This window comes from Vulpes lagopus, chromosome 10, assembly GCF_018345385.1.
Source record: "Vulpes lagopus strain Blue_001 chromosome 10, ASM1834538v1, whole genome shotgun sequence".
In the NCBI taxonomy this organism is placed as follows: domain Eukaryota; kingdom Metazoa; phylum Chordata; class Mammalia; order Carnivora; family Canidae; genus Vulpes; species Vulpes lagopus.
In genome coordinates this window covers 47,318,902-47,346,249 of record NC_054833.1, presented here as the reverse complement: position 1 = coordinate 47,346,249, position 27,348 = coordinate 47,318,902, and the positions used below count along the sequence as shown (strand labels likewise).

Genomic DNA, 27,348 nt, shown 5'->3' with positions numbered 1-27,348 from the left:
ATTTTTTTGAGGGTTTTTGGATCTGTATTCCTAGGTATTTGTCTGAGTTTTATTTTTTCTGGGTTTTGTGTTTTTTTTTTTTTTTTTTTTTTTACTGTGATATCTTGGTCTGGTTTTGGTATTGGGTTAATACTGGTGTGTCAGAATGAGTGGGGAAGTGCTCCCTCTTTTGTGTTTTGGAAGATTTTGTGAAGAATTGATATTCTTCAGATGTTTAGCAGAATTCACCATTTGGGGAAATCATCTGGGTCTAAGTTGTTCTGTGTGGGTAGTTTTAAAATTATTCAGTCTCTATTACTAGTTACAGATCAATTCAGAGGTTCTATTCCTTTTTGATTCAGTTTTGGCAGCTTGTATCTTTCTAGGAATTTTCCATTTCATCTAAATTATCTAATTTGTGGGATAATTGTTCATAGTATTACCTTACAATCCTTTTTATTTGGTAGGTTATGTAGTAATGTCCCACATCATTTCTGATTTAGGAATATGAGTCTTTTTTTTCTTTGTCAGTCTAGCTGAACATTTATCATTTTGTTGATCTTTTAACGGAACCAACTTTTGGTTTTGTTCAGATAAGTGAAAATGAAGGCATAACATACCATAACTTAAGGGATACTGCTAAAGCAGGACTTAGTAGGAGGCTTATAGCTACTGACCTACATTAAAGACCTACAAAAAGACCTATATTAAAAAGATGAAAAAAACAACTTTTAATTTCATTTCATTCTTTATACCTCAGGACATTTGTATTCTTCCCCCCAGGTCCCTGCCAGAGGTTATGTTTCAGTGTTTGGGAAGAGAGTTTAAGAAGCTACAATGGTTTCTTGTCTTTGCAGATGTTAGAAGGGAGAAGCAAAATTTCTGTCAATGACTTCATCATAAAAGCTTCAGCTTTGGCATGTTTAAAAGTTCCTGAAGCAAATTCCTCTTGGCTGGACACAGTTATAAGACAGTAAGTAAGATACTGCTGGTCAAAGTATATGTATCCACCAGCAGATTTCTTGTGCTATCTCACATGTAACTAGGAATATAGGGGATAAGGAGAAATGGAATACAGGGAGGGAGATGACTTCCATAGGCAAAAGAGTTTGAAAACAATGTAAAACTATTTATAAGATAAGGCTAAATTTAGATAGTGAAGACTACAAATTCTATGAGTTTAGAGAGGCAGATAAGTTTACAGATGTGAATAATTAAGTTGATAACTGTTATAAAGCAGGGTTGAAATGATTTTTGCTCACCAATTAGTTCTGAATTCTAATGGGAGCAAATTGAAAACAAAACCAAGAAGCATATTTGTTAATATTATGGTGGCATTGTGAGTGGCATGGTGCTCAGTGTCTTCCCATGTCTCATTTTAATCCTTAGGACCACCTTATGAACTAGGGCTTTCACTTCTATTTTACAGGTGAAGAAACTGAGGGTTCAATGAGTTAAATAACTTTGCTTGAATTAATGTGTTATAGTAAGTAGCAAAACTGATTGGAATCAAGATTCTGACTTCTGCACCTAGGTTTGTTCTACTATGTAGATTTTTTTATATTATATAAAATAATAGTATATACATTAGAATATTGCTTTGTGGCTTACAGTGACCTACTTAACTTTTAATCTGTGGTCTACTCTCAAGAGGCAAATACAACTTTTTTTTTCTTTTTTTTTTTTTTTTTAAGATTTTATTTTTAGAGAAACAGCATGAGCAGGGGCAGAGCATGAGAGGGAAAGGAAGAGAATCCTAAGCAGGCTCCATGCTCAGCAGGGAGCCTGACATGGGGCTTGATCTCTCAACCCTGAGATCATGACCTGAGCTGAAATGAAGAGTCAGATGCCTAATTGACTGAGCCACCCAGGCACCTCTACCTTCATATTATTATTATTATTTTTTTAATTTTTATTTATTTATGATAGTCACACAGAGAGAGAGAGAGAGAGAGGCAGAGACACAGGCAGAGGGAGAAGCAGGCTCCATGCACCGGGAGCCCGACGTGGGATTCGATCCCGGGTCTCCAGGATCGCGCCCTGGGCCAAAGGCAGGCGCCAAACCGCTGCGCCACCCAGGGATCCCTACCTTCATATTATTAAATAACATTTTCCTGTTGCCTTTTATGGATTTTTCATTTTATCAGCTGATTTGATATCAGTGAAGAATAAAATTTAGCTTTTTTGTACCCTACACACACACACACACACACACACACACACACACACACTGTTATCCTGCCAAATCGATTATAGCACAAGTTCTGGATAAATCAGTATTAATATTTTTATGCCTATGAAAATATTATTTATGATTAAGACATGTATGCTGTGAATACTGACCAAACTGATCTTAATGCTTGTCTAAGAAGGGGCTATCATCAGTTCTTTCTAAAAGTTTCCAAGAGAACACTAAACCATTTTCCAAGCCTGTCAAACGTAACAGGTAACCTACTTTGCTTGGTCATCCATCTCTTAGAGAACATCTGAGGGTCTAACTATTCCTTATGGACTATATTATTTCCTAGGGCCTCTATTATAAAAGATTTTATTTATTCATGAGAGACACACAGAGAGAGGATACGGGACTCGACTCCAGGATCCTGGGAGGCACCCCCTAGGGCCTCTATTATAAATGACCACAAAATGGGTGGCTTAAAACAAAAATTTATTCTCTCCTACTTCTGAAGGCCTGAAGTCTAAAAGCAAGGTGTTAGTATGGCTGCAAACCTCCATAGGCTCTAGGGGAGAATCTTCCTTGCTTTTTCCAGTTTGGGTAGCTCTAGCATTCCTTGGCTTGTGGCAACATAACTCTAACCTCACATGGCCTTCTTCTCTGTCTCTTACAAGGACACTTGGCATTGGATTTAGGGACCACCCAGATAATTCAGGATGATTGCATCTCAAGATCCTAATTAACCCACAAAGATCTTTTTACTAAATAAGGTCAGATTGATGGGGCGCCTGGGTGGCTCAGTTGGTTAAGCATCTGCCTTTGGCTCAGGTCATGATCTCTGGGTCTTGGGATGGAGCCCCCCCATTGGGCTCCCTGCTTAGCGGGGAGTTTGCTTCTCCCTCTCTCTCTGCCCCTCTCCCTCCACTCATGCTCTCTCTTTCTCTTTCTCTTTCTCTTTCTCTTTCTCTCTCTCAAATATATATATATATAAAAGTAAGGTCTCATTGATAGATTCTGAGATTAAGACAAAGATACATCTTTTAGTGAGCTGTAATGAACATCTGTGTAACAATTCAGTGTTGACTTAACATTTTTATTTTTCTTGAGTTGAAGTAGAATTGCTGGGTCATAGGGTAAATTAATGTTTAACCTTTTAAGAGCATCTGAAGAAAACACCTCTTTGATGAACAGATCAAGGTTGCAGGGCAAGTTCTGAATTGTTCATTAATTGCTATCAAATGCCCTTCATTCATTTATATAGGCATTCAACAAATATTTATTGAATTTGTACTGTTTACTATATTCATTGGTAAACAAGATAAGAAACACTGTGCTTATTAGTCTCTTAGGAGGAAGACTTTTTTTAATACAGGATCATTAGGAAAGCAGTATTTGCTGTGTGATACGTTGGCAAGAGTCCAACCGCGGTAGCTGCCAAGGGGTCACACAGTGCTGTTTGAACAGGTTCTTGTGTTTGCAAGTGACAGTCCCACAAATACCTCTGGTCAGCTTGGCCACAATGAGGGATATGATACCCATAATATTCTAAAACTTGTGCCTAGGAGTAGCTGGAGTTCTTCCTTCATGAGAAGTTTTCATTTTTTCTCACTTGCAGAACACTTCTGCAGGGGTCCTTACACAAACTCCAAGGAGGCTGTTGATACAATTTAAGAATAATTTGGGAACTTGGATGAGGGGGAATAAATAATCCCTTCCACTACCTCTAACTGAAATTTGGCATTTTCTCCTACTGTTAACAGAAGGAACAAATCAAAGAGGTATTATTAATAGTATTTGTGCTGGTGACCAATAAAAATCACTTATTTTCATATCAGATTGTAGTTTTTGCAGGTGTCATTTTAAAAGTGTTTTTTGCTTATCACTACTTCAAAATTGTATCAATTATTAGACCTCTTGCCAGATCTTGTTATTGAGTTAATACTACATCACAATTTTGTTTTTTAAATATCTATTCTGAGAAGGGACTCAGATGCAAAGGTACCCATGGCATAATACAGAGTAGGAAACTTACTTTTAATGTTCTGAGATGCTACCACCCTACATCCTGAGTTCTCCTGTTTCTCCCACAAGAGAGTCCTCTCCCTCCACTCTTCCTCTATCTCAAACTCTGCAGACTTAGCTCCAAACAGTCTACTTCATCTCAGAATCCAGGAATTTCTTTTTGTGTAATCCTTACTGAATGCTGGGCCTTTTCCACCTGCACCCATGTATCAGGCAAGGCAGGTGCAAGGCAGTTAAAGCACACATGAAGTCAGCCTACTGACACATTTCTCGTTCGTTTTTTAAAAGTCCAAGTTAAGAAGTGGGTGTAGCAAAATGTCAAAACCAGGAAAGGTATGCTACTGGCTAAACAGTAGCCCAAACTGAGGTAAATATCAGTATTCTTGCTTAATCTGCACATGAGCTCTTAATAAATATTGATGATTATTGAAATTTCCTTTCCTTTTTTTTTTTTTTTTTTTTGAAATAGAAACCATGTCGTGGATGTCAGTGTTGCAGTCAGCACTCCTGCAGGACTCATTACACCTATTGTATTTAATGCACATATTAAAGGACTGGAAGCTATTGCTAATGATGTTGTTTCTTTAGCAACCAAAGCACGAGAGGGTAAACTACAGCCTCATGAGTTCCAGGTAAGGTATTATTTATTTCCCTTCTGAATGTTAAGAATTACATTAATTTTAAGGGTGGCATAATCCCAGACATCTGCCTTTGGCTCAGGTCATGATCCCAGGGTCCTGGGATCAAGCTCCACATCAAGCTCCCTGCTCATTGAGGAGTCTGTTTCTCCTTCTCCCTCTGCCCCTCCCCTCTGCTTGTGTGTGTGTGTGTGTGTGTGTGTGTGTGTGTGTGTGTGTGTGAGAAATAAAATCTTTTTTAAAAGGGAGAGGTAGCATAATGCTTTTATTGCATTTTCCACCTTTGATTCTGCCTTATATTCTTCCTGATACAAGTCCCTGAAAATAAAAAGTGAATACCCTATCAAAAGCTAAAAAGACATTTTCCAACAGTTTGCAAAAGCTGCACAACTGACTTATGTTCATACTCTAATGGTTATATATTTTCTGATAATTCAGGCTTGCCTCCCCCACTTCAGCTTTTATTAATAAATTGCAAATAAGAATTGTATATATTCAGAGCGTACAGCTTGATGTTTTGATATATGTATACATTGTGAGATGATCATAGTCAAGCTAAGTCACATCTTTTACCTTGTGCTCCCTGTTTTCCTTTTTTAATTTTTTTGTTTTTATGGTAGTTCAGAGGCCTTTTTTAAGATTAAGGTCTTTCCACAGAATATTTGTCTTTTTTTCTGGCTTATGTTGACAGGCAGTTAATATGATCTATTTTTAATCTCTTATTCTCTAGGGTGGCACTTTTACAATCTCCAATTTAGGAATGTTTGGAATTAAGAACTTCTCTGCTATTATTAACCCACCTCAAGCATGTATTTTGGCAATTGGTGCTTCAGAGGATAGATTGGTTCCAGCAGATAATGAAAAAGGGTAAGTAACAAAATAAAAGGGAGTTTGAAGTTCATTTTCGTTTTTTTTTTTTTTTTTTTTTTTTTATGATAGTCACAGAGAGAGAGGCAGAGACATAGGCAGAAGGAGAAGCAGGCTCCATGCACGGGGAGCCCGACGTGGGATTCGATCCCGGGTCTCCAGAATCGCGCCCTGGGCCAAAGGCAGGCACTAAACTGCTGCACCACACAGGGATCCCCTGAAGTTCATTTTCATTACATTATACCTGTTTGGTTTTTGGTGGTGGTGGTTGTATTTTTTTGTTTGTTTGCATATTTTTTTTTTTTTTAATAGTGTTTTTTTTTTTTTTTTAAATTTTTATTTATTTATGATAGTCACAGAGAGATAGAGAGAGAGGCAGAGACACAGGCAGAGGGAGAAGCAGGCTCCATGCACCGGGAGCCCGACGTGGGATTCGATCCCAGGTCTCCAGGATCGCGCCCTGGGCCAAAGGCAGGCGCCAAATCGCTGCGCCACCCAGGGATCCCCCTGTTTGTTTGCATATTATACCTGTTTTTTAAGTCTCAGTTTTATAATTAATTATTGGCTTGGCCTTTTGGAACTTTAGTATAGAATGTTAAGTATAGAATGAAGTTTCTTAGGGCAGCAACTCTTCTGTTACTAAATGCAGTTAATCCTATTTGAGATGGGAAGCCTTATTTACTATAGGTCAGAGGTGAAGCATACTGTTTCATGGAGCCAGATTGTAAATATTTTAGGCTTTCTGAGTCATGGTCTCTGTTGCAAGTACTTTGACAGTACTTAGTGAGAAAGCAAACATAGGCAATATGTAAATGAATTCCAGAAAACTTGCATTTGGTGGGATTTGAATAGGGACTATAGTTTGCCAGCCCATGCTCCACATGGCTGTTTGGTCTGTCAATCTAGAGGGTGAGGTAGAGGTATAAAGTACATAAAGAGTAGGTGGAAAATAATATTACCTGGTTGGAGGTGGCATTTGGGTTGGTTACTGGCTAAAAACTAGTGATTGCTTTCAGGATACCTAATAATGTTTTTTATCTTTTTTTAGATTTGATGTGGCTAGCATGATGTCTGTTACACTCAGTTGTGATCATCGAGTTGTGGATGGAGCAGTTGGAGCCCAGTGGCTTGCTGAGTTTAGAAAGTACCTTGAAAAACCTATCACCATGTTGTTATAATTAACCCAAGAATTTCTAGACTCTCCCAGGTCACAGTGGTTCATTCTTACCAAGATATATATATGTTACTACACAGGTGTTTCTTTTTATTTTAAAGTTTTAACCAGTTATTTTTGAGTCTGTCCAGATAAGTTATTTGTAATGGGCATTACTGAATTCTTTTAAATGCCGATTACACCCACATATTGTACACATTTAATGAACACCAGATTTTGAGCTGTGTATTCCTAGTCAGGGGAACATGTGGCCTGGCCCTTTGGTGCTAAGTACTTCCATTGGGAAATGTAGCGGTAGAATTGTGGTTCCCTGTTGAAACAGATACATAAAAGTAATCTGGATGAAATCTTGAGGTTTTGAAATGTAATTGCCTCAAATGTTTTGCTCAGATTTAAGGGAAAGAGAAGTCAAGGAAAGAAGCTCATTCTCTTGGATTAAGTGTTTGAATTAAAGCTTGATTTTGGAATTCAACCCTAATTTGAATTTTTCTGTTACATGATCTTGGTTTATCACGGATGGGAAGGGTAGAAAACTTTAAGGAAATTAAGTAAAAATTTTAAAGTTAACATTTTCTTAGACTTCTTCAACCAACTGTCCTTTATTTTTCTATGAATCCCGAAATGGTTGTTTTCACCTCTTGAAATGAATATACAAATATAAACCAGCTACTTGGTATAAATGAGAATTTGTGTGGGTATTTATTTAAATGACTTACACATGTAATTCTGAGAGAATTTAAAATTACATTCAAATAAAACAATATGCTTATAGAATTTAAAAGAAAGTAGAAATTATTTCTCCCAGATTAACTGGTGGTTACTTGCAAATGAACTTCTCAGAATCTGTTACTCAAATAACTTTGGAAAACTGTATCAAGTAACTGAAATAGGTGTATATATGTAAAATATGGTTTCTAGTGAGATATGTGCCAAAGTCCATTTATCACCAAGTCCTGTCTGAAAGGAAGAGTGAGAGACATTGGTAAGCAGTTGGGAGAGCTAAAAGAGTAAAGTAAAGTGGTCATTTCTACTTGGATAAAGTAAAAAATGTTCAGTGTGTACAAAAGTGTTCTGTTTTTTCCACCCAGTGTTGTCTCATGTATAATAGAAAGTCCTAAAATTTTATTGGAGAGAAAATAATTTAGGTTGCTTGCTGCCTTATCAGCCTAAATATTTTTTTCCATTTTGTTACGATTTGCCTTTCTTCTTAGGGGAGGGGGAGTGGAGGAGGTGATATTCAGGATAATAAAAATGAATTTGGAACATCATAATTCCAGACTATTGAATTTATGTGTTTTAATAAATATTTGGAATTGTTTATGACTATTTAAAATAAATCTGACCGGTGTTTCCTTGTATATGTGTGGAGCAGTCCCCTGGAATTTAGGTCTTTCAGTGTGGAATCTATTTCTAAATGTTATTACATGGTGCACAAGTGACACTGCATATATTTCAGAATATTTCCCTTGCTGTATTATTATGAAAGCAGTACATTAAATTGATTTTTTGGTAATTAATAATGTTAGCTTGAATTGAAGATTATGCAGAAGGAATAAGCTTATCACAAGGGACCATCAATCTGAGCCACGTCTGGTTCAAATACATAAAACTTCAAAGATAATTCATTCTTGGCAAATGCTTATATGGCTGTTGTTCCCTTGAAAGAAAAATAAAAGTTGTCTCCTAATAAAAATTATTCTGAATTAAAAATTAATCTGAGGTATAATCTAAATCTGGATTCAGTCTATTTCTCTTACCAGAATTGAAAGCAAAAAGTTAAACGTTTTGCTGAAATTATTTAAAAATTAAACTATGTTTTCAGTGTGTCTTGTCTAATTTTTGATGAGTTGATAATTATTTTTCACATTAAATGCTTAAAGCCAGAGATAGCTATATATGTGCATACTCTTAATACAAGTGCATTTTAAGCATGTGGAATTAGTAAAATAAAGGATATAATCTAACCCTTAAAGCTCTTGGGAGTTACTGAAGCACCTCATGGTGGAGTGTGCCACATAGCAAGATAAAAGCATAGTCTGGCCCTGTTAGATATTTACCACAACCCTGAGGTTTTTGAGTGAAGGTACGTTATCCCAAGGCATGGTCTGAAAAAGGAGTTAACTAGCCTGAGAGATCATATGAATGTGTTGCAAGGAGTATTCATCTAGTAATGCACAAGCCCTGGAATACTTGGGAAAATAATCATTACTGATAATTCTCTAAAACCAAGTTTGTAAGGGCACCCAGTTGAGTGTCCAACTCTTGGTTTCACCTCAGGTCATGATGTGCAGATGGTGAGATTTGAGCCCCTATTGGGCTTTGCGCTCCATGGGATGTCTGTTTTTCCTCTCCCTCTCCTTCTGTCCCTTCCCCCTGCTTAGACACTTTCAAGTTAATAAATAAACCTTAAAAAAAATAATAAAACCAAGGTTGTAGAAAAATCTGGTTTAGCATCTCAAATTCCAGTTTCAAGGGAGAAAAATCTTGGTAAGATTCAGATTAAACTATTCCACAGTTATTAATGTTCTTCCTAGGCAAAGTTTTGCATTTTTAGGGAGAGGGAGGAGGAGAAGTTTTTATAAAAATCCACTGAAATAAGTAAAATATTTTGGAAAATAATAAGAATGTAAATTAAAAATTAAGCATGTTAGATCTTGAGATGCATTTTACTAATGAGTACACAAACACCTAGCTGCTGACAAGGGCTGAGAATACCAGAGCAGAAATTCAATCGGTTCTATGTGGTTAGGTATGGCAGTTTTTAGGACACGTTTTGACAATGATTTTGTAGAAGAGAATGTAAAGCGAAAGCATTCCAAGTTTTTTGAGGGGTCAGAATATCATAGATACGTTAACTTTAGAACATCATACAGTTCTAGAAAATTTTTCAGATGGTAAGTTATCCTGTTGCTGGGAGAATTCAAATCCAGACCAAGTTTAAGAAAGTTATTTGTTTTTAAATATCCCACAGCAATTGTTTCTATTCTATATACTGTATTAGTTTCTAAAGTTAAAAAGCTTTAAAATGAATAAGGATTTTATTTTTAAAGATTTTATTTATTCATGAGAGACACACAGGCAGAGAGACATAGGAAGAGGGAAGAGAAGCAGGCTCCATGCAGAAAGCCCAATGTGGGACTCCATCCCGGGACTCCAGGATCACACCCTGAGCCAAAGGCAGACACTCAACCACTGAGCCACACAGGCGTCCCGTGCATGAATTCGAATTTTAAAGATTTTATGTTGAACTAGAAACTTAAAAGGAAGATGTACTGTATCTAGAAAAGATGATTAAGGATGTTTAAGGTTTGACGTGAACATTGCTTGGGCTATGAAGTTGACACTTTGTATTGAACAACCATCTGACGAATGGAAGTTGATAAATACATCACTTGTGTCTTTTTGAAATTATTTTCCTAGGGGATGCCTGAGTGGCTCAGTGGTTGTCTGCTTTTGGCTCAGGTTGTGATCATCCTGGGTTCCTGGGATCAAGTCCCGCAGGGAGCCTGCTTCTCCTGTTGCCTATTTCTGCCTCTCTCTCTCTCTGTCTCTCATGAATAAATAAATAAATAAAATAAAAAAGTTTAAAAAAAAAATACTTTCCTGGGAGAAAGGCACTTGTCCCAAAGTCATATCCTTTTTCTTAGGGTTAGATGTATTTTGCATCTTCTGAGCAATAAGTTACTTAGGAGCAATAAGCAGTCTAGTTACTGTTACTGCATCACTGTATCCAGCTCACAGACTGACTTATTTTATTTTTATTTATTTATTTATTTATTTATTTATTTATAAGATTTTATCCATTTATTCATGAGAGACACAGAGAGAGAAGGCAGAGACACAGACAGAGGGAGAAGCAGGCTCCATGCCGGGACATGGGACTTGATCCCGGGCCTCCAGGATCACACCTTGGGCTGAAGGCAGGCGCTGAACCGCTAAGCCACCAGGGCTGCTCGACAAGTCCATATTTAATATTAAAAGATCTGTCTGGGTAGCTTGGACTCCTCCCACCAGAGCTGTTTCATAGAAGTATATGTTTGCATAGAATTACATTGGCCCTGTAACTGTATAGCCAGAGGAAACTTTCATTGCTTCACTTCTTGGTAATATAAAATGTACAGTGTGGGATTTATTCCTGATGTAAAACTTTGCTACTGACAACCAAGTAAACCAGAATTTCAACCAGTAAATCAAGAATTTTCACAATTTACTTGGAAACACAAAAAATTTTCCCAAGTGACAATTTGTTACTTTAAGAGAAATAGCTTCAAAACCATCTATCATGGCAATACTATTTAAAGTTTCTGCTTCTAGCCAAGTTTGAGAAGAAGGAAAAAAAGACAAACATAAGTTGATGAGAAAATCTCATTCCATCAAAAAGAACTCTTAGAAAATACTAATGTTTCAGGTAAACCATTACTTCTTCACCCATAATGTCACCCATAATGAAGGTCCTATTATTCACATGTCTTTAGTCAGCACTGAAAACCCAAAGCAGATGATGCTCTTGACTTATACCAATGGCATTGTGATGATTAATGTAGCTTTCTCTTTGATAAATTTGGCTGTAGTCATTTCAGTATCCACAGATTCTGGAAGATTCAGATGTAATCTGTACTTCTCAGAAACCTCAATCAATAAATCATCCTATTTTAAAAGATGAAAAGAGAAAGTATTTCCTGGTTAAAATATGTGTTATTGTGTCATTCCCAGTTATTCACTCCTTTTCCATAAGAGGAGGATCCCACTTACTGTCATGTGACTTGCAATGAGCTGTACAGTTGCTGTTGTAACTCCCTGAGGTTTTGAGGTTTTTTTGTTATTGCTGCTCAATACATCAAAAGTTAACTGATACAGTGCCATAAGTTGGGTGTTGCCATCCTAGGTTATGTGGCATTGACTTTGTGGCTGACCAGCAAACAGTGAGGAAAATTTACTGACAATAGGAAAAATGGTGATCTGCGTTTTATAGTGATAAAACCCTTCATAAAACTGATAGTTTTATCACAGTAATTTAAAAGACGTACCTTGTTAATTTGTGGCTTGAGGTAAAGAAGTGTGAAAATAGAATGTTGGTTGCATGCATTGTTTCCATTGACTACATTTAATAAACTACTACAAAAAGAGACGAGCTTAGAAAATGATTTCCCAGTTTGCAAGTAGTATTTAAAGAATACAGAGCCCAGAAATTCTAAGACATCAGGACTGAGAAATGGAACTAATTTTTATTTTAACCCAGTAAAAAATAAAACTGAAATTATTTCATAGCAACAAAGACTGATTAAGACAGCCTAGCAGTAAAGATTGAATCACACATCATATATTACACTCTTTGTTAAAACCTCTCACTGGCTTAAGGTGGAGCTCAGTTAATCCTTACATTTGGCTCACAAGACAGCAATTAAGCAAAAAAAAAAAAAAAAAAAAGGCAACTGAAAAATGAACATGTCTAATAAAGAATTATGGGGAGTGGCACTGATTGGAATCAAATAAAACACTACCAGCCTAGACTAAAACATTTAAAATGACCTTTCTATGCCCATCATTCCCAAAACATTTAACAGAGTAAACTGCTCAGCATGTAATGGTGGTAAACCCTCCAATGTTCTTTTCTGATGTGGCCAGTGTGAGTCAGAAAAAGGGAAATACCATCCAAAGAATGAAGCTGAAAGTCCTGGAATACAATGGAACTAGGGGGCTAGGTAATCAAGGAATCTTGTAGTGGAACCTAACCAAGAACATCCTCTACCTGCAGGAGAGATACCCTCATAGTATCTGCCTATCAGGATTTCAGAATTGCTGCGCACCAGTAAGCCTCATATTTTCCCCATTTCCAAACTGAAGACTGTTAATTATGGTTATCCTGTCTCCATTCCAAATTGTATGGCGCATGGGGCTATAGCAGTAGATTGCTTGTCTTTTCAGTTCATAGGTCTGTGTTCAGGAGGAGAATGCAGATTACGATGGCAAAATCCTATAGTTTAGAGTCTGATACTGGGATTGGGGGTAACTTTCTTGGAGAAAGAAGCAAATTTTTGTCATCTTGAGAATGGACTGTGGCAGATTCTAGGACTTTTGCCAATTTTTTGGTCTTTTTGTGTTAGAGGGGTATACATTCCTGCCATTTGAAGTCCGTGACTACCTGTAAGAATATTCTTCCCAGCCCTATTGATGGAGGATTTAGCCTTGTGCCTTAGCTTTGGACAACAGAATGTGAGTAAAAGTGATATATACTATGTCTGAGAGAAAGTTTAGGATCTATTGCATGGCTTGGCCATTTGTTTTCCTCTTCCATGAGAATGGCATATCTCAAATGGGAATTCCTCCTCCACCTGTATCTTAAAATGTACAAGACTCCTGGAACAGAGCAGGTCTACCTGACATGTAACCTGAGCAAACTGCTATAAACCACTGAGATTGTGGAGTTTGTTACTACAGCATAATATATTGTGTTGACTGATACAATTTATGGTATTACTTATTCGACTTACCTCAGAAACACTAAGGTCACAGAGAGACACTGAATTAATACCAGGTAATTCAACTTTTATTTCAATTTTCTGAGGTTTCTCCTTCTGGTCAGCCACAATTTTTAATTCATAGGTTGGTTCCTTCATCTCTACCTGGATCTCTGTACTGGAAATCTCCTCAATCAGACATCTTTTTTTGCTTGAAACTTCGCCTTTTGGCAATAAAAGTTGAAAGTGATCTGGATTGCTCAGAGTACTACTTATCTGTTCAAAGGTTAGTTCTTATAGAAAAAAAGGGAGAGATTAAATCATAAGATTAATCAACAACATAAAATATTATCAGGCTATGAACTGTAATAGATGTGGTGTTAGCCAAAATGGCAAATAAAACTGAAACTAAATTCGTTTGGGAATCTTAAAAGAATCTTGGGATGCCTGGGTGGCTCAGTGGTTGAGCATCTGCCTTTGGCTCAGGGCATGATCCTGGAGTCCTGGGATCGAGTCCTGCATTGGGCTCCTGGTGGGGAGCCTGCTTCTCCCTCTACCTATGTCTCTGCCTCTCTCTCTGTCTCTCATAAATGGATAAAACCTTAAACAAAAAAATCTTAAACCCAGGGCACCTGGGCAGATCAGTCAGTTAAGCATCCGACTCTTTTTTTTTTTTTTTAATTTTTAAAAAGATTTTATTTATTCATGAGAGACACACAGAGAGAGGCAGAGATACAGGCAGAGAGAGAAGGAGGCTTCATGGAGGGAGCCCAATGTGGGACTTGATCCCGGGACTCCAGGATCACACCCTGGGCTGAAGGCAGACGCTCAACTGCTGAGCCCCCACCCAGGGATCCCCCAAAGCATCCGACTCTTGATTTCATTCAGGTCGTGATCTCAGGTTTGTCAGATCGAGCCCCGAGTTGGGCACTATGCTCAGTGGGGAGTCTGCTTGAGATTCTCTCTCTCTCTCTCTCTCTCTCTGTCTCCTCTCTCTCCCTCTGCACCCCCCCCCCAAATAAATAAAATCTTAAATAATCTTAAAGAGCTGGGTTAAAAAGTTTGCAGGATTTAAAAATGTTTAAGGACATGTTAATATTTCTAACATCTAATCTTTATATTTTTCTATCTTAAGTTTCTCATCTTTTAAAATCAAGATTTTTGGTTTGCAAAATGTACACAGGATCCAAAACAATTTTAGATCAGTTAAATTTCCCCCTTACGGTCATTAACTTACCATTTCTCATTTTCTCTCTTAAATCTGTAGGGTCAGCTTGCATTCCCATCAGATTTTGTTTCATCCTTTCAATGCTTCCTTTTATTCTAAATTTAGCGATACTGTAAGAGTGTGAGAGAGTGAATTGGAATTTTTCCTCGATGCATTTCATGGCCATCCGTATTAACTGGTCTTTTTTCACTTGGTCCTTTTCTGCTGCCTGGAGAACATCAGGATTGTAGGCAACACTGATGACTGTATAAACATCTGTGTTTAATTCAGAGGATGTGAAATGAAGACAACTTGTTTCACTAATGATACTGTCAGGTAATATATTAAGTCATAATCTTGGATAAAGCTAGTAAGCATAAATTCTGTATTTTTCAGAGATAATCACAATGGTGCTCAATACAAAAATTTCCAATTAGGGCATTTCTTGGCATTTTATATGGGTCACAATGAGAAAAACTGAGCAGCATTCAATTCATATAAATAAAAGTATGCTTATTAGTTATTAACTACATTATAGCCAAATAAAATATTTTACTTGTAATGCCTTTTACCAAGTAAAATCTGGTCCATGCTTATTCCCAATAAAGTTTTTAAAATATACTTTCTCTCCCTTAATTCTATGTACCTGATGTCTCAGACATATCTTCTGGTTTGCCAACACTTATAAGTACTGGATGAGTGGCTGATTGAGGAGCTGGGATCCTTTTCCACTGACACAGGTTAATAAAAAGTACTTTTTCCTTTGGTTTCTAAAAAGCAAATAATTTTGCACATCTCAAAACCTAGGGTCTTTTTTTTTTTTTCATTTAAAAATATCCTAAAGGTAGCTCATCACAGAATTTGGAGTGTGAGAATTTTAGACTCCGAGTAAGCCATTCCATTCATTAAAACTGTGTTTGAGAAATTGTACTGTTATCTGCTTTCCCTGAAGCCACTGACTTTTCATCAAGATCTAGTTGCTGCTCCCAGAGGAACTGGGAGGAAGGAGGGGGCAGTGATCTAAGCAGCTATTCCAGGTATGACCCTTGGTATGTCACCAACTTCCTTACCTTCCAGCGAAGTAAGTTCTCTTTATGTGGAAAACCTCCAACTCTGCGAGTCTCTGTTAAATCATTACATTTTTTAAAAAAAGATTTATTTATTCATGAGAGACACAAAGAAGTAGAGACATAGGCAGAGGGAGAAGCAGGCTCCCTGTGGGGAGCCCGATGCAGAACTTGATCCCAGGACCCCTGGATCATGACCTGAGCCAAAGGCAGATGCTCAGCCACTGAGCCACCCAGGTGTCCCACTTGTTTTTTATTCTAATAGAAAATGGCTCACTTTGAGATCTCCAAAATATATCAACTGTGAATTTCCCATTCTTACTCCTTCAATCTAATCTTCCACACTATGTTTCACTCTCCCTTTGGAGTGGTGGTTCCTCTCAAGTTTTGTTACAGTAGCAATAGCCAAAGGTCTTTCAAGTTTTCTTAAAGTAGCAATAGCTAAAGGTAAGTGATTCTTTGATTACTCAGGATTCTTTCCCTCAACACCCCCCCCCCCCCCCCCGCCCCTGGGTACCAAGGCAACAGACCAGGATCCTGCTTTGTAGACAGAGCTGTGGTTCTGGGGCAGCACAGAGCTCTTTCCCTTCTTTGAGCTGCTGCTGAATGAACTTTTTATAGCTCTCAGGATCACTTTCAGCCAGATCATCTAGGAGGTTCCAGAGCTGAGTAACCTGGGTGAGCCGACCCTTTGAGGAAGACTCCATGGTGGACCTGAAAATCGGACTCTTGAGTCTGTGGAAAGACAGGGCTTTGGGGAGAAAAAAAGGACGTGTGACTAATGATTTCTTTTTTCTTTTGGAAGAGGAGGCACAGGTCAGGAACTGTTTTGGTGAAGATAGCACCCTGTGTCTAAAAGACTGTGGCTCAGAACCACTTTTTTTTTTTTTCTCAAGATTTTATTTATTTATTTGAGGGAGAGAGAAACAAGCAGGGGGAAGGGCCAAGGGAGAAGGAGAAGCAGAGTCCCCGCTGAGCAGGGAGCCTGAGCTGGGGCTCCACCCCAGGACCCTGAGATCATGACCTGAGCTGAAGGCAGAAGCTTCACCGACTGAGCCACCCAAGAACCCAATCAACACCACTCTTCTTTACCTAATTCCCTAATTATCTAGTCCCCCTTCTTAGGATCTCAGGTTGTCCCCTCAGACCACAAGTCCTCACCTCTGCCTAGACCCCCGCCCGCGCGGAGGGTAGATGGTCAAAGTCTGCGTTCCCAGGGACCCAGCCTCTTGCTCAGATCCGGGGTATTGGCTGACCGGTGCCTATGCAGTTCCCGACCCTGCCAGAGGCCCCAGGACACGTCCCTCAAAGCTCAGTAGCTGAGAGCATGGCTTCCGAAGGCACAACGCCTCGATCCCAATCGCAGCCTTTGCAGATAATGTAATTAAGTTATATATCAGTTTATGCTCCTGCAAGCGAAGGCGATAATACCTACCTCGTAGGTTACTGGGAGAACGAGCTGTGCTGGTGCAGGGAGGCTGGGACACTTCCTAAGAGCATCCTGTGCCTAGGGACAACCTCCCTCGCCGCCACCCCCCCCCCCCCCCCCGAGGGGCGTCCCACAGCTGCCACAGAATGAGGAAAAGAGGAGCTGTGCGTCCCCGGAATACTCTACTAGGGCTGATCTCCACGGGAGGCTTCGGTAAAGGACAACCCTTCCAGCGGGCGGCGCACCCACCTCTTCCCTGGGTTCCTTGACAAACCGCGACGCCTGTTACCACGGTAACCGGGCCGGGTACAACCTCTAATTGGGTCCGGAAAGCTCCAGGGAGAACCGTGTTTTCACGTCCAGTTCCGGGATCTTCCCCTTCTGGTGTTGGGCTTGCTTTTCCGCTGAGGCCGACCCATTTCTTTTCCAGGAAGGCGCCCGCCTCCCTGGCTTCGGCGCCTTTCCACCTCGAGAGGCGGCTGGACACCCTCCCGGGGGGGCGGGGAGGCGGGGAGGGCGGGGGGTTGTCCCTGGGTCTCCAGGGGGTAGGAAGCGTTTCTCCGGAGCACGACTTCCGGCCTGGAAGGGAAGCCCGCTCCCTTGTCTCCCAGACCGATTCCTCCCCCCCAGTCCCCGCCACGCGAGGCTGCGGCGCACGGTATGGGTGTGTTTGTGTGTGTTTGTACGGGGAGGGCGTTTGGAGGGAAGGTTACCCGGAGCTCCGTGGCCGCTGGGGGGCAGGGATCCCGGTGACAGAGACGGCGGCGTATTTTCTGCCTTCCGCTTGGAAGCCTCCCCTCCCCTCCCGCCCCCTCCCCCTCCCCTCCCCCCGCCGGGCGCTCCGGGTATTTGTTGGGGCCCAGGCGAGGGGTGTGCCCGTCCGGAGCGTCCCCAGCCCTTCGGGAGAGCGGCGCCCAGGCCCCCGGGCCGTCCCAGAGGAGCGCGAGCGGGGCATGCCGCGTCCCGCCGGCCGCCGGGTTCCGCGCCGGCGCAGCCTCCGGCCTCAGTCCGGAAAGAGCTCTTGCTGTCGCTGTGGGCTGGGGGAGAGGCAGCCGCGGCCTGGGCCACGGCGGAGGGCACAGTAACCGGTGGGAAGGCTGCGTTTTCACGAAGGACTCGGGTGAAGCTGCAGAGCTGCCTCTGAGCCCTGACTCCTTGGCTTCCTGGGTCGGAGGAGATCTTGTAATGGAGTGGTTCTTCGTCTCACACTAGCAAGATGCCTGATTTCCTCAGGACCGAGGGGTGAGTGAGCGGTGGGGTGGTTGCTCAAAACCGCTGGGAGATACACACTGAATATCCTTGTCATCTTTTTTTTTTTTTTTTTTTTTTTGGAGGCTTCTGTACAAAGTACAAAGTAAGATTCCTCTGAGTGGAGAAATGTAGGGCGTCTCTGCATCTGATGGCAAATGTTGACACTCGTGGTCCCTGACTTCGTCAGATCTAAGTATATGCTTCATCACCAACTGATTTTGGGATTCGAAAGTTGATTTTCTCCTCTGGACTTTGTTTGCTTTAGGTTCTCTGGCCCGGGGCAAGTTATGTATGGCTGAGGGGAATTTCATCTACAAAACAGGAATGAAGATGCTTGCTTTATATGAAACATGGAGTTGTTTTGAGGATTAAATAAAATGGTGCTCTTGAAGGCACTTAATTCCGTGCCGTTTCAAAGGACTTGGGATGTCCACTATCTCAGGGCACATTCATCTTCACATTAGTGTGGTCAGGCATTTCCACCCCCCCCCCACACACACACACACTTTTTAAAAAAATTTTCATTTATTTAAGTGGGGGGAGGAGCAGAGGCAGAAGGAGAAGCACATTCCCCACTGAGCAGGGAGGGGGATGATGCTGGGTTCCATCCCAGCACCCTGGGATCATGACCTGAGCTGAAGGCAGACGCTTAACCCTCTCAGCCACCCAGGCATCCCCATTTTCCCCTTTGAATGGTGAAGGGAAAACTACCCCTGAGGACCTCTGACTTCTTGTTTAGTGATCTTTCCTTTATCTCATGCTTCTTTATAACATTGTAATAAGAGATAAGGTAATGAAGGAAATTATTGTTATTAAATGTTATCTACTGATTCGTTTCAGATTGAAGAATGTCCCGTGTTCCACTGGGGAAAGTCCTCCTGAGGAATGTCATCCGGCACACAGATGCTCACAATAAGGTGAGACGTACAATCTAGCTATTCCCCAACATTTATTGGAGGCATACAGTGTGCCAAGCATGATTTTGGTACTTTGGAGATACAACGATGAATAAAATAGATAATTACAATCAATTTGATACATACTGTAATGAAATCTGCCGTGGCGTATTAGGAGAGTCTTGGTAAGAATGCATGGTATTTGAACCGCTATATTTGAATTAGTTTCTTGATGAACAGGTTCGAATTTACCAGCTGTAAAATATCATTCCAGACAGAACATCATGTACTCATAGGGCAACAGAAAAGAGCATGAAGCACTTTGGAGCATGGCAAGAAATTGTGTGCATCCAGAAAGTAAGGAATGTGGGGCAGAGTAGTGACAGAAGATAAGGTTCAAGTGGAAAATTAGAATTGGATTGTGATGCTTGGAGATGGGACTTTTCCTCTAAACAATAAAGAAGCTATCAAAAAAAATTTTTTTAAAGATTTTATTTATTTATTCATGAGAGCCACAGGCAGAGGGAGAAGCAGGCTCCATGCAGGGAGCCCAACATGGGACTTGATCCCTGGTCTCCAGGATCACACCCTGGGCTGCAGGCGGTGCTAAACCACTGTGCCACCGGGGCTGCCCTATCAAATGTTTTTTTTTTTTTTTTTTTAATTTTTTTTTCCCTATCAAATGTTTTTAAGCAGGGTTTTGTATTTTAGAAAGATGGTTTATTAACTGGATTAGGGGATAGATTAGATGGAGTGAAACAATAGAGACACCAGTTAGACAATTACAGTGCTCCAGTTGAGAGATGAGGATGAGTTCATATGAAAACAATGACAGGGATGAAGATGAGGAATTAGGAGATAAATCCAAAGAACTTGGTGACTAAATTGAAACATAAAGGGTTATCATTTGATAATTGCAGCTTAATTACAAAATACAGTGATAAGTGAGTCTATGCAGGGTTAAAAAGGTCTGTTGCTGTAGGATTCTACATATTTGAGATTCACTGGGTCAGATTATAATTATTATTATATTTTTTAAGATTTTATTTACTCATTCATGAGAGAGACACAGAGAGAGGCAGAGACATAGGCAGTGGAAGAAGCGGGCTCCCTACAGGGAGCCCAGTGTAGGACTCGATCACAGGACCTCAGGACCACACCCAGAGCCAGAGGCAGATGTTCAACCACTGAGCCACCCAGGTGTCCCTCTGGGTTGGATTATTTAGCCACTCTAGAGAATCCTTAATTTGTTTCTCAGGTTCCTGCTTATAACCTACTCTGTAATGCAATAATTAGTACAGAGTATATTGTCAGTTATTTTTCTGTGATGTAAAATGTTATTTTTAGTAATTTTTTTTTTTTTTTTTTTAATCTAGATTCAGGAGGAATCCGATATGTGGAAAATAAGAGAACTGGAGAAACAGATGGAAGATGCTTACCGGGGTACCAGGAGAAAAATGTTACCCAGTAGTTCAAGGTGAAGTTGCAGCTTTGAGAACCAGTATTAATTTAGATCTTGTTCAGAATCTTCAACTTTCATTTAAAAGCATTTTAGTATGCTAAAGATAGAGGAGTTCAGTTCTGTGAATCTTTAAGCCTTCCTTCTTCATAAATCTAGACCCAAGAATAAAAGTAATGGTTATGGTGCATGTGGCTTAACTCCTAGTTTTTATTTGCAATGGCTAATTTGAAAATTCTACCTTGAACAATCTTAAAAGTTAAGGATTCTGTGTATCCAGACCTTGTCTGGTGGCTTTTAAGATTTTCTGTTCCTGGCTTAGGGTCACTTAGTTATTATTCATTCCTTTCCCCTATTAGTCTTTGATTCTCTCTCAGCCTTTTCTTTTTTTTAATTAAATTAATTTTTTTTAAAGATTTTATTTATTCATGAGAGGCACACACACACACACACACACACATACACACACAGAGGGAGGCAGAGACACAGGCAGAGGGAGAAGCAGGCTCCATGCAGGGAGCCCGACATGGGACTCGATCTAGGTCTCCAGGATCAGGCCCTGGTCCGAAGGTAGGCGCCAAACTGCTGAGCCACCCAGGGATCCCCTCTCTCAGCCTTTTCTTTACCCCATCTACTTGCTGTGTTGGGGCACTCAGCTTTTCCCGTTACCTTTTTAATAATTTCAGTGTGAAATGCATAATTATCCAGTTGTCTGTGGAGGTATAGAAATATCTGAATTATTGGAAGTATCTCTCGGGCTTCATATGCCTGTTAGTGTAGAGCTGTATGTATGAAAAATGACTAGTAATAATGCTGATTTCTAAAGCCACTGAGGGAATAGTTAATAGATATTTAAAGAAGGTAAGTGTGCCTGTGGCATACTCAGGATTTGGAGTGTGATTGGCTATATGTGAAAGGCTTTTAAAAAAAATTTTTTTTTATTTTTTAAAGAATTTGTTTTTTCATGAGAGACACACGGCGGGGGGTGGGAGGGGGGCAGAGACACTGGCAGAGGGAGAAGCAGGCTCCATGCAGGGAGCCTGACGTGGGACTCGATCCCGGGTCTCCAGGATCAGGCCCTGGGCTGAAGGCGGCACTAAACCCCTGAGCCACTCAGGCTGCCCCTGTGAAGGGCTTTAGACAAGAAAGTATTCTGGGTAACCACAGTAAAGAAGGCAGAGGCTCAATATAAAAATAAATATCTTTGCAATCTGTTTTTCTTGCTGAAGATGGTCCTTTGAGAATTTAGAAATAAAGTTGGTGCAGATAATTTGTCTTCTGTTGGTGGTTCAATTCCAAGAGGCATTTCCAGGAACAAAATGTTGTTTTTAGAGTGAATTATTGATACCTGTCATAGTATAATAAATCTTTAAAACATAATCTCTTTGGAAGTGGGGATTCTGATTATCTCTTTCCCTGCAGCTAGAATAGTGCCTAGCATATAGGAGGCCCTTAAACATTTTTGGTAATTCATTAGCTTTCTTACTGACTTGTTAGTGGATCTTATAAGCACAGGCTGTATCCCTTAGTTCTCAACTGTTTTTCTACCCCAGCATACTCATGGGTTAGGCCTTGCTCCTACTGTTATTAAGCCCTCATGATAGCAAATTACTAGTTTTCTGGGAAGAGAGTATATTTCTAGGGTAGTTTGAAATGTCCCTAGCTGTGATTATGCTCTACTTTCCTCTTTGCGTGCCCTTGTACTTGAGAATCAGTGAGCTATAGCATGCCACAGTTCATAAGTCATTTTGTCTTGTATTCTGCAATAGGTTGGGTAGTAATGGTCAGATTTTCACTGAACAACTGTTCAGACTTAAAGAGAGGAAGAGATCACGTCCTTTTGCATGTTTTTTTTTTTTTTTTTAAAGATTTGATTCATGAGAGACATAGAGGCAGGGACACAGGCAGAGGGAGAAGCAGGTCCCATGCAAGGAGCCCGATGTGGGACTCGATTCAAGGACTCTAGGATCACACCCTGGGCCAAAGGCAGGTGCCAAACTGCTGAGCCACCCAGGGATCCCCTATTGTTGTTTTTTTAAGCACAATATCAAGTGGTTTTATTTTCCTTTTAGCTTGTTCAATAGTTTTTTTTTTTTTTTTCAGTTATTTATTCATAAGAGACAGAGAGGCAGAGACATAGGCAGAGGGAGAAGCTGGCTCCCCATGGTGAGCCTCATGCAGGACTTGATCCCAGGATCCCTGTATCCTGACCTAAACCGAAGGCAGATGGTCAACCACTGAGCTACCCAGGTGTCCCTGTTCAATGGGTTTTATGCATTGACATTCCATAAAGGAACCTCACTGATTGCTTCTCATTGTAAAAGTTCTGCTTTTCCTTATAGCCGGATGCGTAGTGATGGTTTTGATGAAGAAAGTCAAAGAGACTATTGGAGGCCAAAGAATGAAATTTCTGGGGCACTAGAAGATGATTTTCTTAAGGCTAAATCCTGGAACAAGAAGTTATATGATTATGAAGCTAATATGCCGGACAGGTTTGTAACTAAATTCTTGTGACCATTAATAATATTTGGCCTGAGAATGTGTACTTTTAAAAATTACTTTGGCAAAAATTTCACACAAATGTTCATAGCATTATTATCATAATGGCCAAAAAGTGGAAACCCAAATGTCTATCAACTGCTGAATGGATAAACAAAATGTGGTACAGTAGTTCCCCCTTATCCATGGGGGCTATGTTCCAAGACTCCTGGTGGTTGCCTGAAATTGCCTAGTACTGAACCCTATATATACTCTGTTTTTTCCTATACGTACATACCTATGATAAAGTTTAAATTCTAAACTGGGGACAGTAAGAGATTAAATAAAAATAGAACATTTATAACAATTTACTATAATACAATTTATGTGAATGTCATCTATCAAAAATTGTACTGTACTCACCATTCTTCTTGTGATGATATGAGATGATAAAATGGCTATGTGGTGAGATGAAGTGAAGTGAATGATGCAGGCATTTTGAGTAGCACTAGGCTACTCCTGACCTCTTGACAATACGACAGAAGGAGGGCAACTGCTTCTAGAAAGCGAAACTACAGATAAGGGGGGATGAATGGAATGTTACTTGATGGTGAAAGGAATAAAGTACTGATGAATGCTACAACAGGGGTGAGCCTTGAAAACAGGTGAAAAAAGCCAGACACAAAGAACCATTTATTATATGATTCTATTTATATGATCTGTCCAGAACAGACAAATCTGTAGACAGAAAGTAGACTCATGGTTGCCATGGGCTACAGGAGAGGGAGGAATGGAGAGTGACTGCTAAGGAATGGAGTTCCTTTTTGGGTGATGAAAATGTTCTGAAATTAGATAGTGGTTGATGGTTGCACAACTCTGAATATACTAAAAGCCACTGAATTGTACACTTTAAAAAAGGGTGAATTTCAAAAAAAAAAAAAAAAAAAAAAAAAAAAGGGTGAATTTCCTGGCCTGGGAATTACATCTCAATAGGATTGCTGTGTAAAAAAAAATTGTCCCATTGTAGACAGTATTGTTACAAGTTGTTTATGGAGAAGCACTTTACAGCTAAAGAGCAGGATAGAAGAGTTCCTTAGTGTTTCCTGAGAATGGCAAGTTCTCTTACAAATGGACAAAAGAATCCTTTGTGTCTGAAATAATAACGCAGTACAAAAAATGTAGCCAACTAAGTTACTGAGCCTGAAATGGGATTGGCTCTATCATTATCTCTATTTCCTTTGTTCTCTGTGCATGTCTGTGTCTGCATGTACTCCTGAGTCGTTTTTTTTTTTTTAATTTTCAAAAACGTATGCATTGCTCTAATACATGTAATGAAATATGTCATCTTACAGATGGGGTCACAGTGGTTATAAAGAGTTATACCCTGAAGAATTTGAAACAGACAGGTAAGATAAATAGGCTTATTGAAAAAAAAAAAGCTAGAAGCTGTAAGATTAATACCAAGTCTGTACTGACATATAGTATTGTAAAATTGGGTTCCTAATTTTACAAAGGAGATAATGTTTGCCATTAAAAATGTAACCCAGAAAAATAACAGGCAATTTTGTTGGGAGATAATTGGTATGTTGCCTTTTCCTGATTGATGTTCTGCATATATATATATATATATCATTTAGGTTTTTTGTTTTGTTTTTTTTAAAGATTTTATTTATTTATGAGAGACACAGAGAGAGGCAGAGACACAGGGAGAGGGAGAAGCAGGCTCCTTGCAGGGAGCCCGACATGGAACTCGATCCCGGGACCCCAGGATCATGTCCTGAGCCGAAGGCAGACACCCAACCACTGAGCCACCCAGGCATCCCTGTTTTGTTTTTTTTTATTTATTCATGAGAGAGGCAGAGACAGAGGCAGAGGGAGAAGCAGGCTCCCTGCAGGGAGCCCGATGTGGGACTTGATTCCGTGACTCCGGGATCATGACCTGAGCCAAAGGCAGATGCTCAACCACTGAGCCACCCAGGTACCCCAGCATTTAGGTTTGTTTTTTTTTTTTAATAAGATTTTATTTATTCATAGAGATGCAGAGAGAGAGAGAGAGAGAGAGAGAGGAGATAGAGAGAGAGTAGTAGAGACACAGGCAGAGGGAGAAGCAGGCTCCATGAAGAGAGCCTGATGTGGGACTCAATCCAGGGTCTCCAGGATCACGCCCTGGGCTGCAGGCAGCGCTAAACCGCTGCGTCACCGGGGCTGCCCAACATTCAGGTTTTTATACTTAGTATTCAATACAGTAACTCAGTTTGGCAGATCAGAATTTTAACCTTCATTTTAAGAAAACAAAATGAGGAAATAAAACTCAGAGTGATAAAATCTCATAGTAATCCTTTGTTAAAGCTCTTAGTTAAAAATTCAGATGTTAACCCCTACTTACTTTTTTTTTTTTTTAAGATTTTATTAGAGAGAGAGCATGAGCAATGGGAGGGGCAGAGGGAGAAGCAGACTCTCCCCGCTAAGCGGGGAGCCTGATGCGGGTCTCAATCCCAGGACCTCTGAGATCATGACCTGAGCTGAAGTCAGACACTTAACTGATTGAGCCACTCAGGTGCCCCAGCCCCAACTTTCTATCCAGAATGCTCAATACTAAAATATAAATACGCTTTTTATTTTCTATAGTAAAGCAGTTTCTCTTTTTTGTTAGTAGTGATCAGCAAGATATTACCAATGGAAAAAAAACATCTCCTCAAGTAAAATCATCTACCCACGAGTCTCACAAACACAAGAAGTCAAAGAAATCCCACAAAAAGAAGCAGAAAAAAAAGTCACACAAAAAACAGAAGAAAAGCAAAAAAGAAGCCACAGATATAACAGCAGATTCCTCAAGTGAGTTCTCGGAAGAAACCGGGACTTCTAGTACCAGGAAAAGGAAACAACCACATAAGCGCAAGAAAAAATCCAGGAAAAAGTCTCTCAAAAAATCTGCTTTATTCTTGGATGCAGAAAGTGACACTTCCCAATCGGATGATTCTGCATCCAGCAGTTCTGAGGAAGGTGAGGAAAGAGAGACTAAGAAAACCAAAAGGAAAAAGAGCGAGAAAAATGTTCACATCCCTCTAGTTAACAATGAAATACAAGAGAGGACAAATAAACGCACAAATTGGAAAGTGGCTACAGATGAAAGGTCTGCAGAGAGTTCAGAGGAGGACTAGATGAGGAGGAGACATTCTCCATTTCCCGTCTGACTGGTTACTTACAGCTCTTCCACCTTGGGGTTCTGCTAGTGACTAGTCCCAGCACAGGGGCCCTGAGGTCAGAGCTGTCCTGTGCCATCTACATACGTTCTGACAGACTTCTTGTCTTCTATTTTGGCCTGTTAAACTTGATCCTCTTACTGTTAATAGGGAATCTGGTATTTTGTTATGAAGTTTTCTCGAAGAGATTATTTTTTGCAATTAATCACATTTAAGGTAGAGTGCATATACAGCAAATTAAAGGACCCAGAAGGCTGAATCCAATAACAACCTGGGTACACTAATTGGGATGTTGAATCTGGGGAAAGCAAGGGCTGGGATCAAGAGGTGGATTGGAACTGGTGCTGTGTAGAATGTTGTAAGGGAACATCATGTTGCTGTTTATATAGGTGCCACAACTTGACCTTTTTTGTCTTCAGCCTTGGTGCTTTGATCTTTCTGTATTTTGGCCTCATAGATGTGGTCCAGCTTATTTAATGAGAAGATGAGTATAAGAGCAAAACATTTTTCCTTCATGATAACATCCATAGACGGCTGTTAGGAGTCTAGGGTTTCTGTCAAGTTTCCCTGCTGGACAGGGTCCATAGCTACACTCACTATATCCCTAAACATAGTAATTGGTATAGTAAATGGTTTTCTATTTCCATTGCTGTATATCGCCTAAATGGACTTGTGTTCAAAATTATTTCTTTAGTTATCTTGGGGAATTCCTCAACCAAATGGGATAAAATTAGGAATTAGTGATGCTCATGGTGCTCTGAACAGGATTCAGGGTAGCAATTGCCAATTTAAATATTTGTTCGTTTCTAAATCTATTAATGAACTTGAGATTTTCCCTGAAACTAGGTCGAATCAGTTCCAAAATGAAACAGGCTTCTCAGGGACGCACCTACTTCTTCCCAGTCTGCCTTCTGATTAAAGCACCAAGCAGAGACCATAGTATTTCCCTTTGCTATATACTGTGATCCCTACTGTTAAATCCTAAGAAACCAAAATGTCACGGAGAAAAGGCTGGCAGAACACAAGTGAATTTGTTCATTATGA

General features: G+C 40.0%; 3 protein-coding genes across 12 annotated transcripts in view; 2 read left to right on the top strand and 1 right to left on the bottom strand.

Moving 5' to 3' along the window:
- The window catches only part of DLAT (dihydrolipoamide S-acetyltransferase), a 31,787-nt gene extending 23,105 nt beyond the window's left edge, over window positions 1–8,682 (top strand). The window contains exons 11-14 of the mRNA XM_041770537.1: window positions 837–952; window positions 4,647–4,809; window positions 5,546–5,682; window positions 6,731–8,682. Of these exons, the coding sequence (XP_041626471.1) occupies window positions 837–952; window positions 4,647–4,809; window positions 5,546–5,682; window positions 6,731–6,860 (546 nt within the window). The 3' untranslated portion in view covers window positions 6,861–8,682. The remainder of the gene's footprint in view (window positions 1–836; window positions 953–4,646; window positions 4,810–5,545; window positions 5,683–6,730) is intronic.
- Window positions 8,683–10,716: 2,034 nt separating this feature from the next.
- PIH1D2 (PIH1 domain containing 2) lies at window positions 10,717–17,482 on the bottom strand. Of its 4 annotated transcripts, XM_041770539.1 has the most exons (7): window positions 17,267–17,422; window positions 16,750–16,955; window positions 16,119–16,339; window positions 15,168–15,291; window positions 14,552–14,797; window positions 13,348–13,607; window positions 10,717–11,503 (listed from the first exon to the last, which is right to left on the bottom strand). In XM_041770539.1, the coding sequence occupies exons 3-7, from the start codon at window positions 16,293–16,295 to the stop codon at window positions 11,369–11,371; spliced, it is 942 nt and encodes a 313-aa protein (XP_041626473.1). In that variant the 5' UTR covers window positions 16,296–16,339; window positions 16,750–16,955; window positions 17,267–17,422; the 3' UTR covers window positions 10,717–11,368. The 4 variants fall into 4 exon arrangements, with proteins under 4 accessions (XP_041626473.1, XP_041626476.1, XP_041626474.1 ...); XM_041770542.1 differs by lacking the exon at window positions 15,168–15,291 and having other exon boundaries at window positions 14,552–14,750; window positions 17,267–17,482; XM_041770540.1 differs by lacking the exon at window positions 16,750–16,955 and having other exon boundaries at window positions 17,267–17,425.
- Window positions 17,483–17,585: 103 nt separating this feature from the next.
- On the top strand, window positions 17,586–26,568 carry NKAPD1 (NKAP domain containing 1). Of its 7 annotated transcripts, none has more exons than XM_041770546.1 (7): window positions 17,605–18,259; window positions 18,352–18,371; window positions 19,109–19,185; window positions 20,541–20,641; window positions 22,966–23,115; window positions 24,454–24,507; window positions 25,755–26,568. In XM_041770546.1, the coding sequence occupies exons 3-7, from the start codon at window positions 19,117–19,119 to the stop codon at window positions 26,260–26,262; spliced, it is 882 nt and encodes a 293-aa protein (XP_041626480.1). In that variant the 5' UTR covers window positions 17,605–18,259; window positions 18,352–18,371; window positions 19,109–19,116; the 3' UTR covers window positions 26,263–26,568. The 7 variants fall into 7 exon arrangements, with proteins under 7 accessions (XP_041626481.1, XP_041626480.1, XP_041626478.1 ...); XM_041770544.1 differs by having other exon boundaries at window positions 17,637–18,259; window positions 18,352–18,461; XM_041770545.1 differs by having other exon boundaries at window positions 17,637–18,259; window positions 18,352–18,533.
- Window positions 26,569–27,348: the final 780 nt, after the last annotated feature.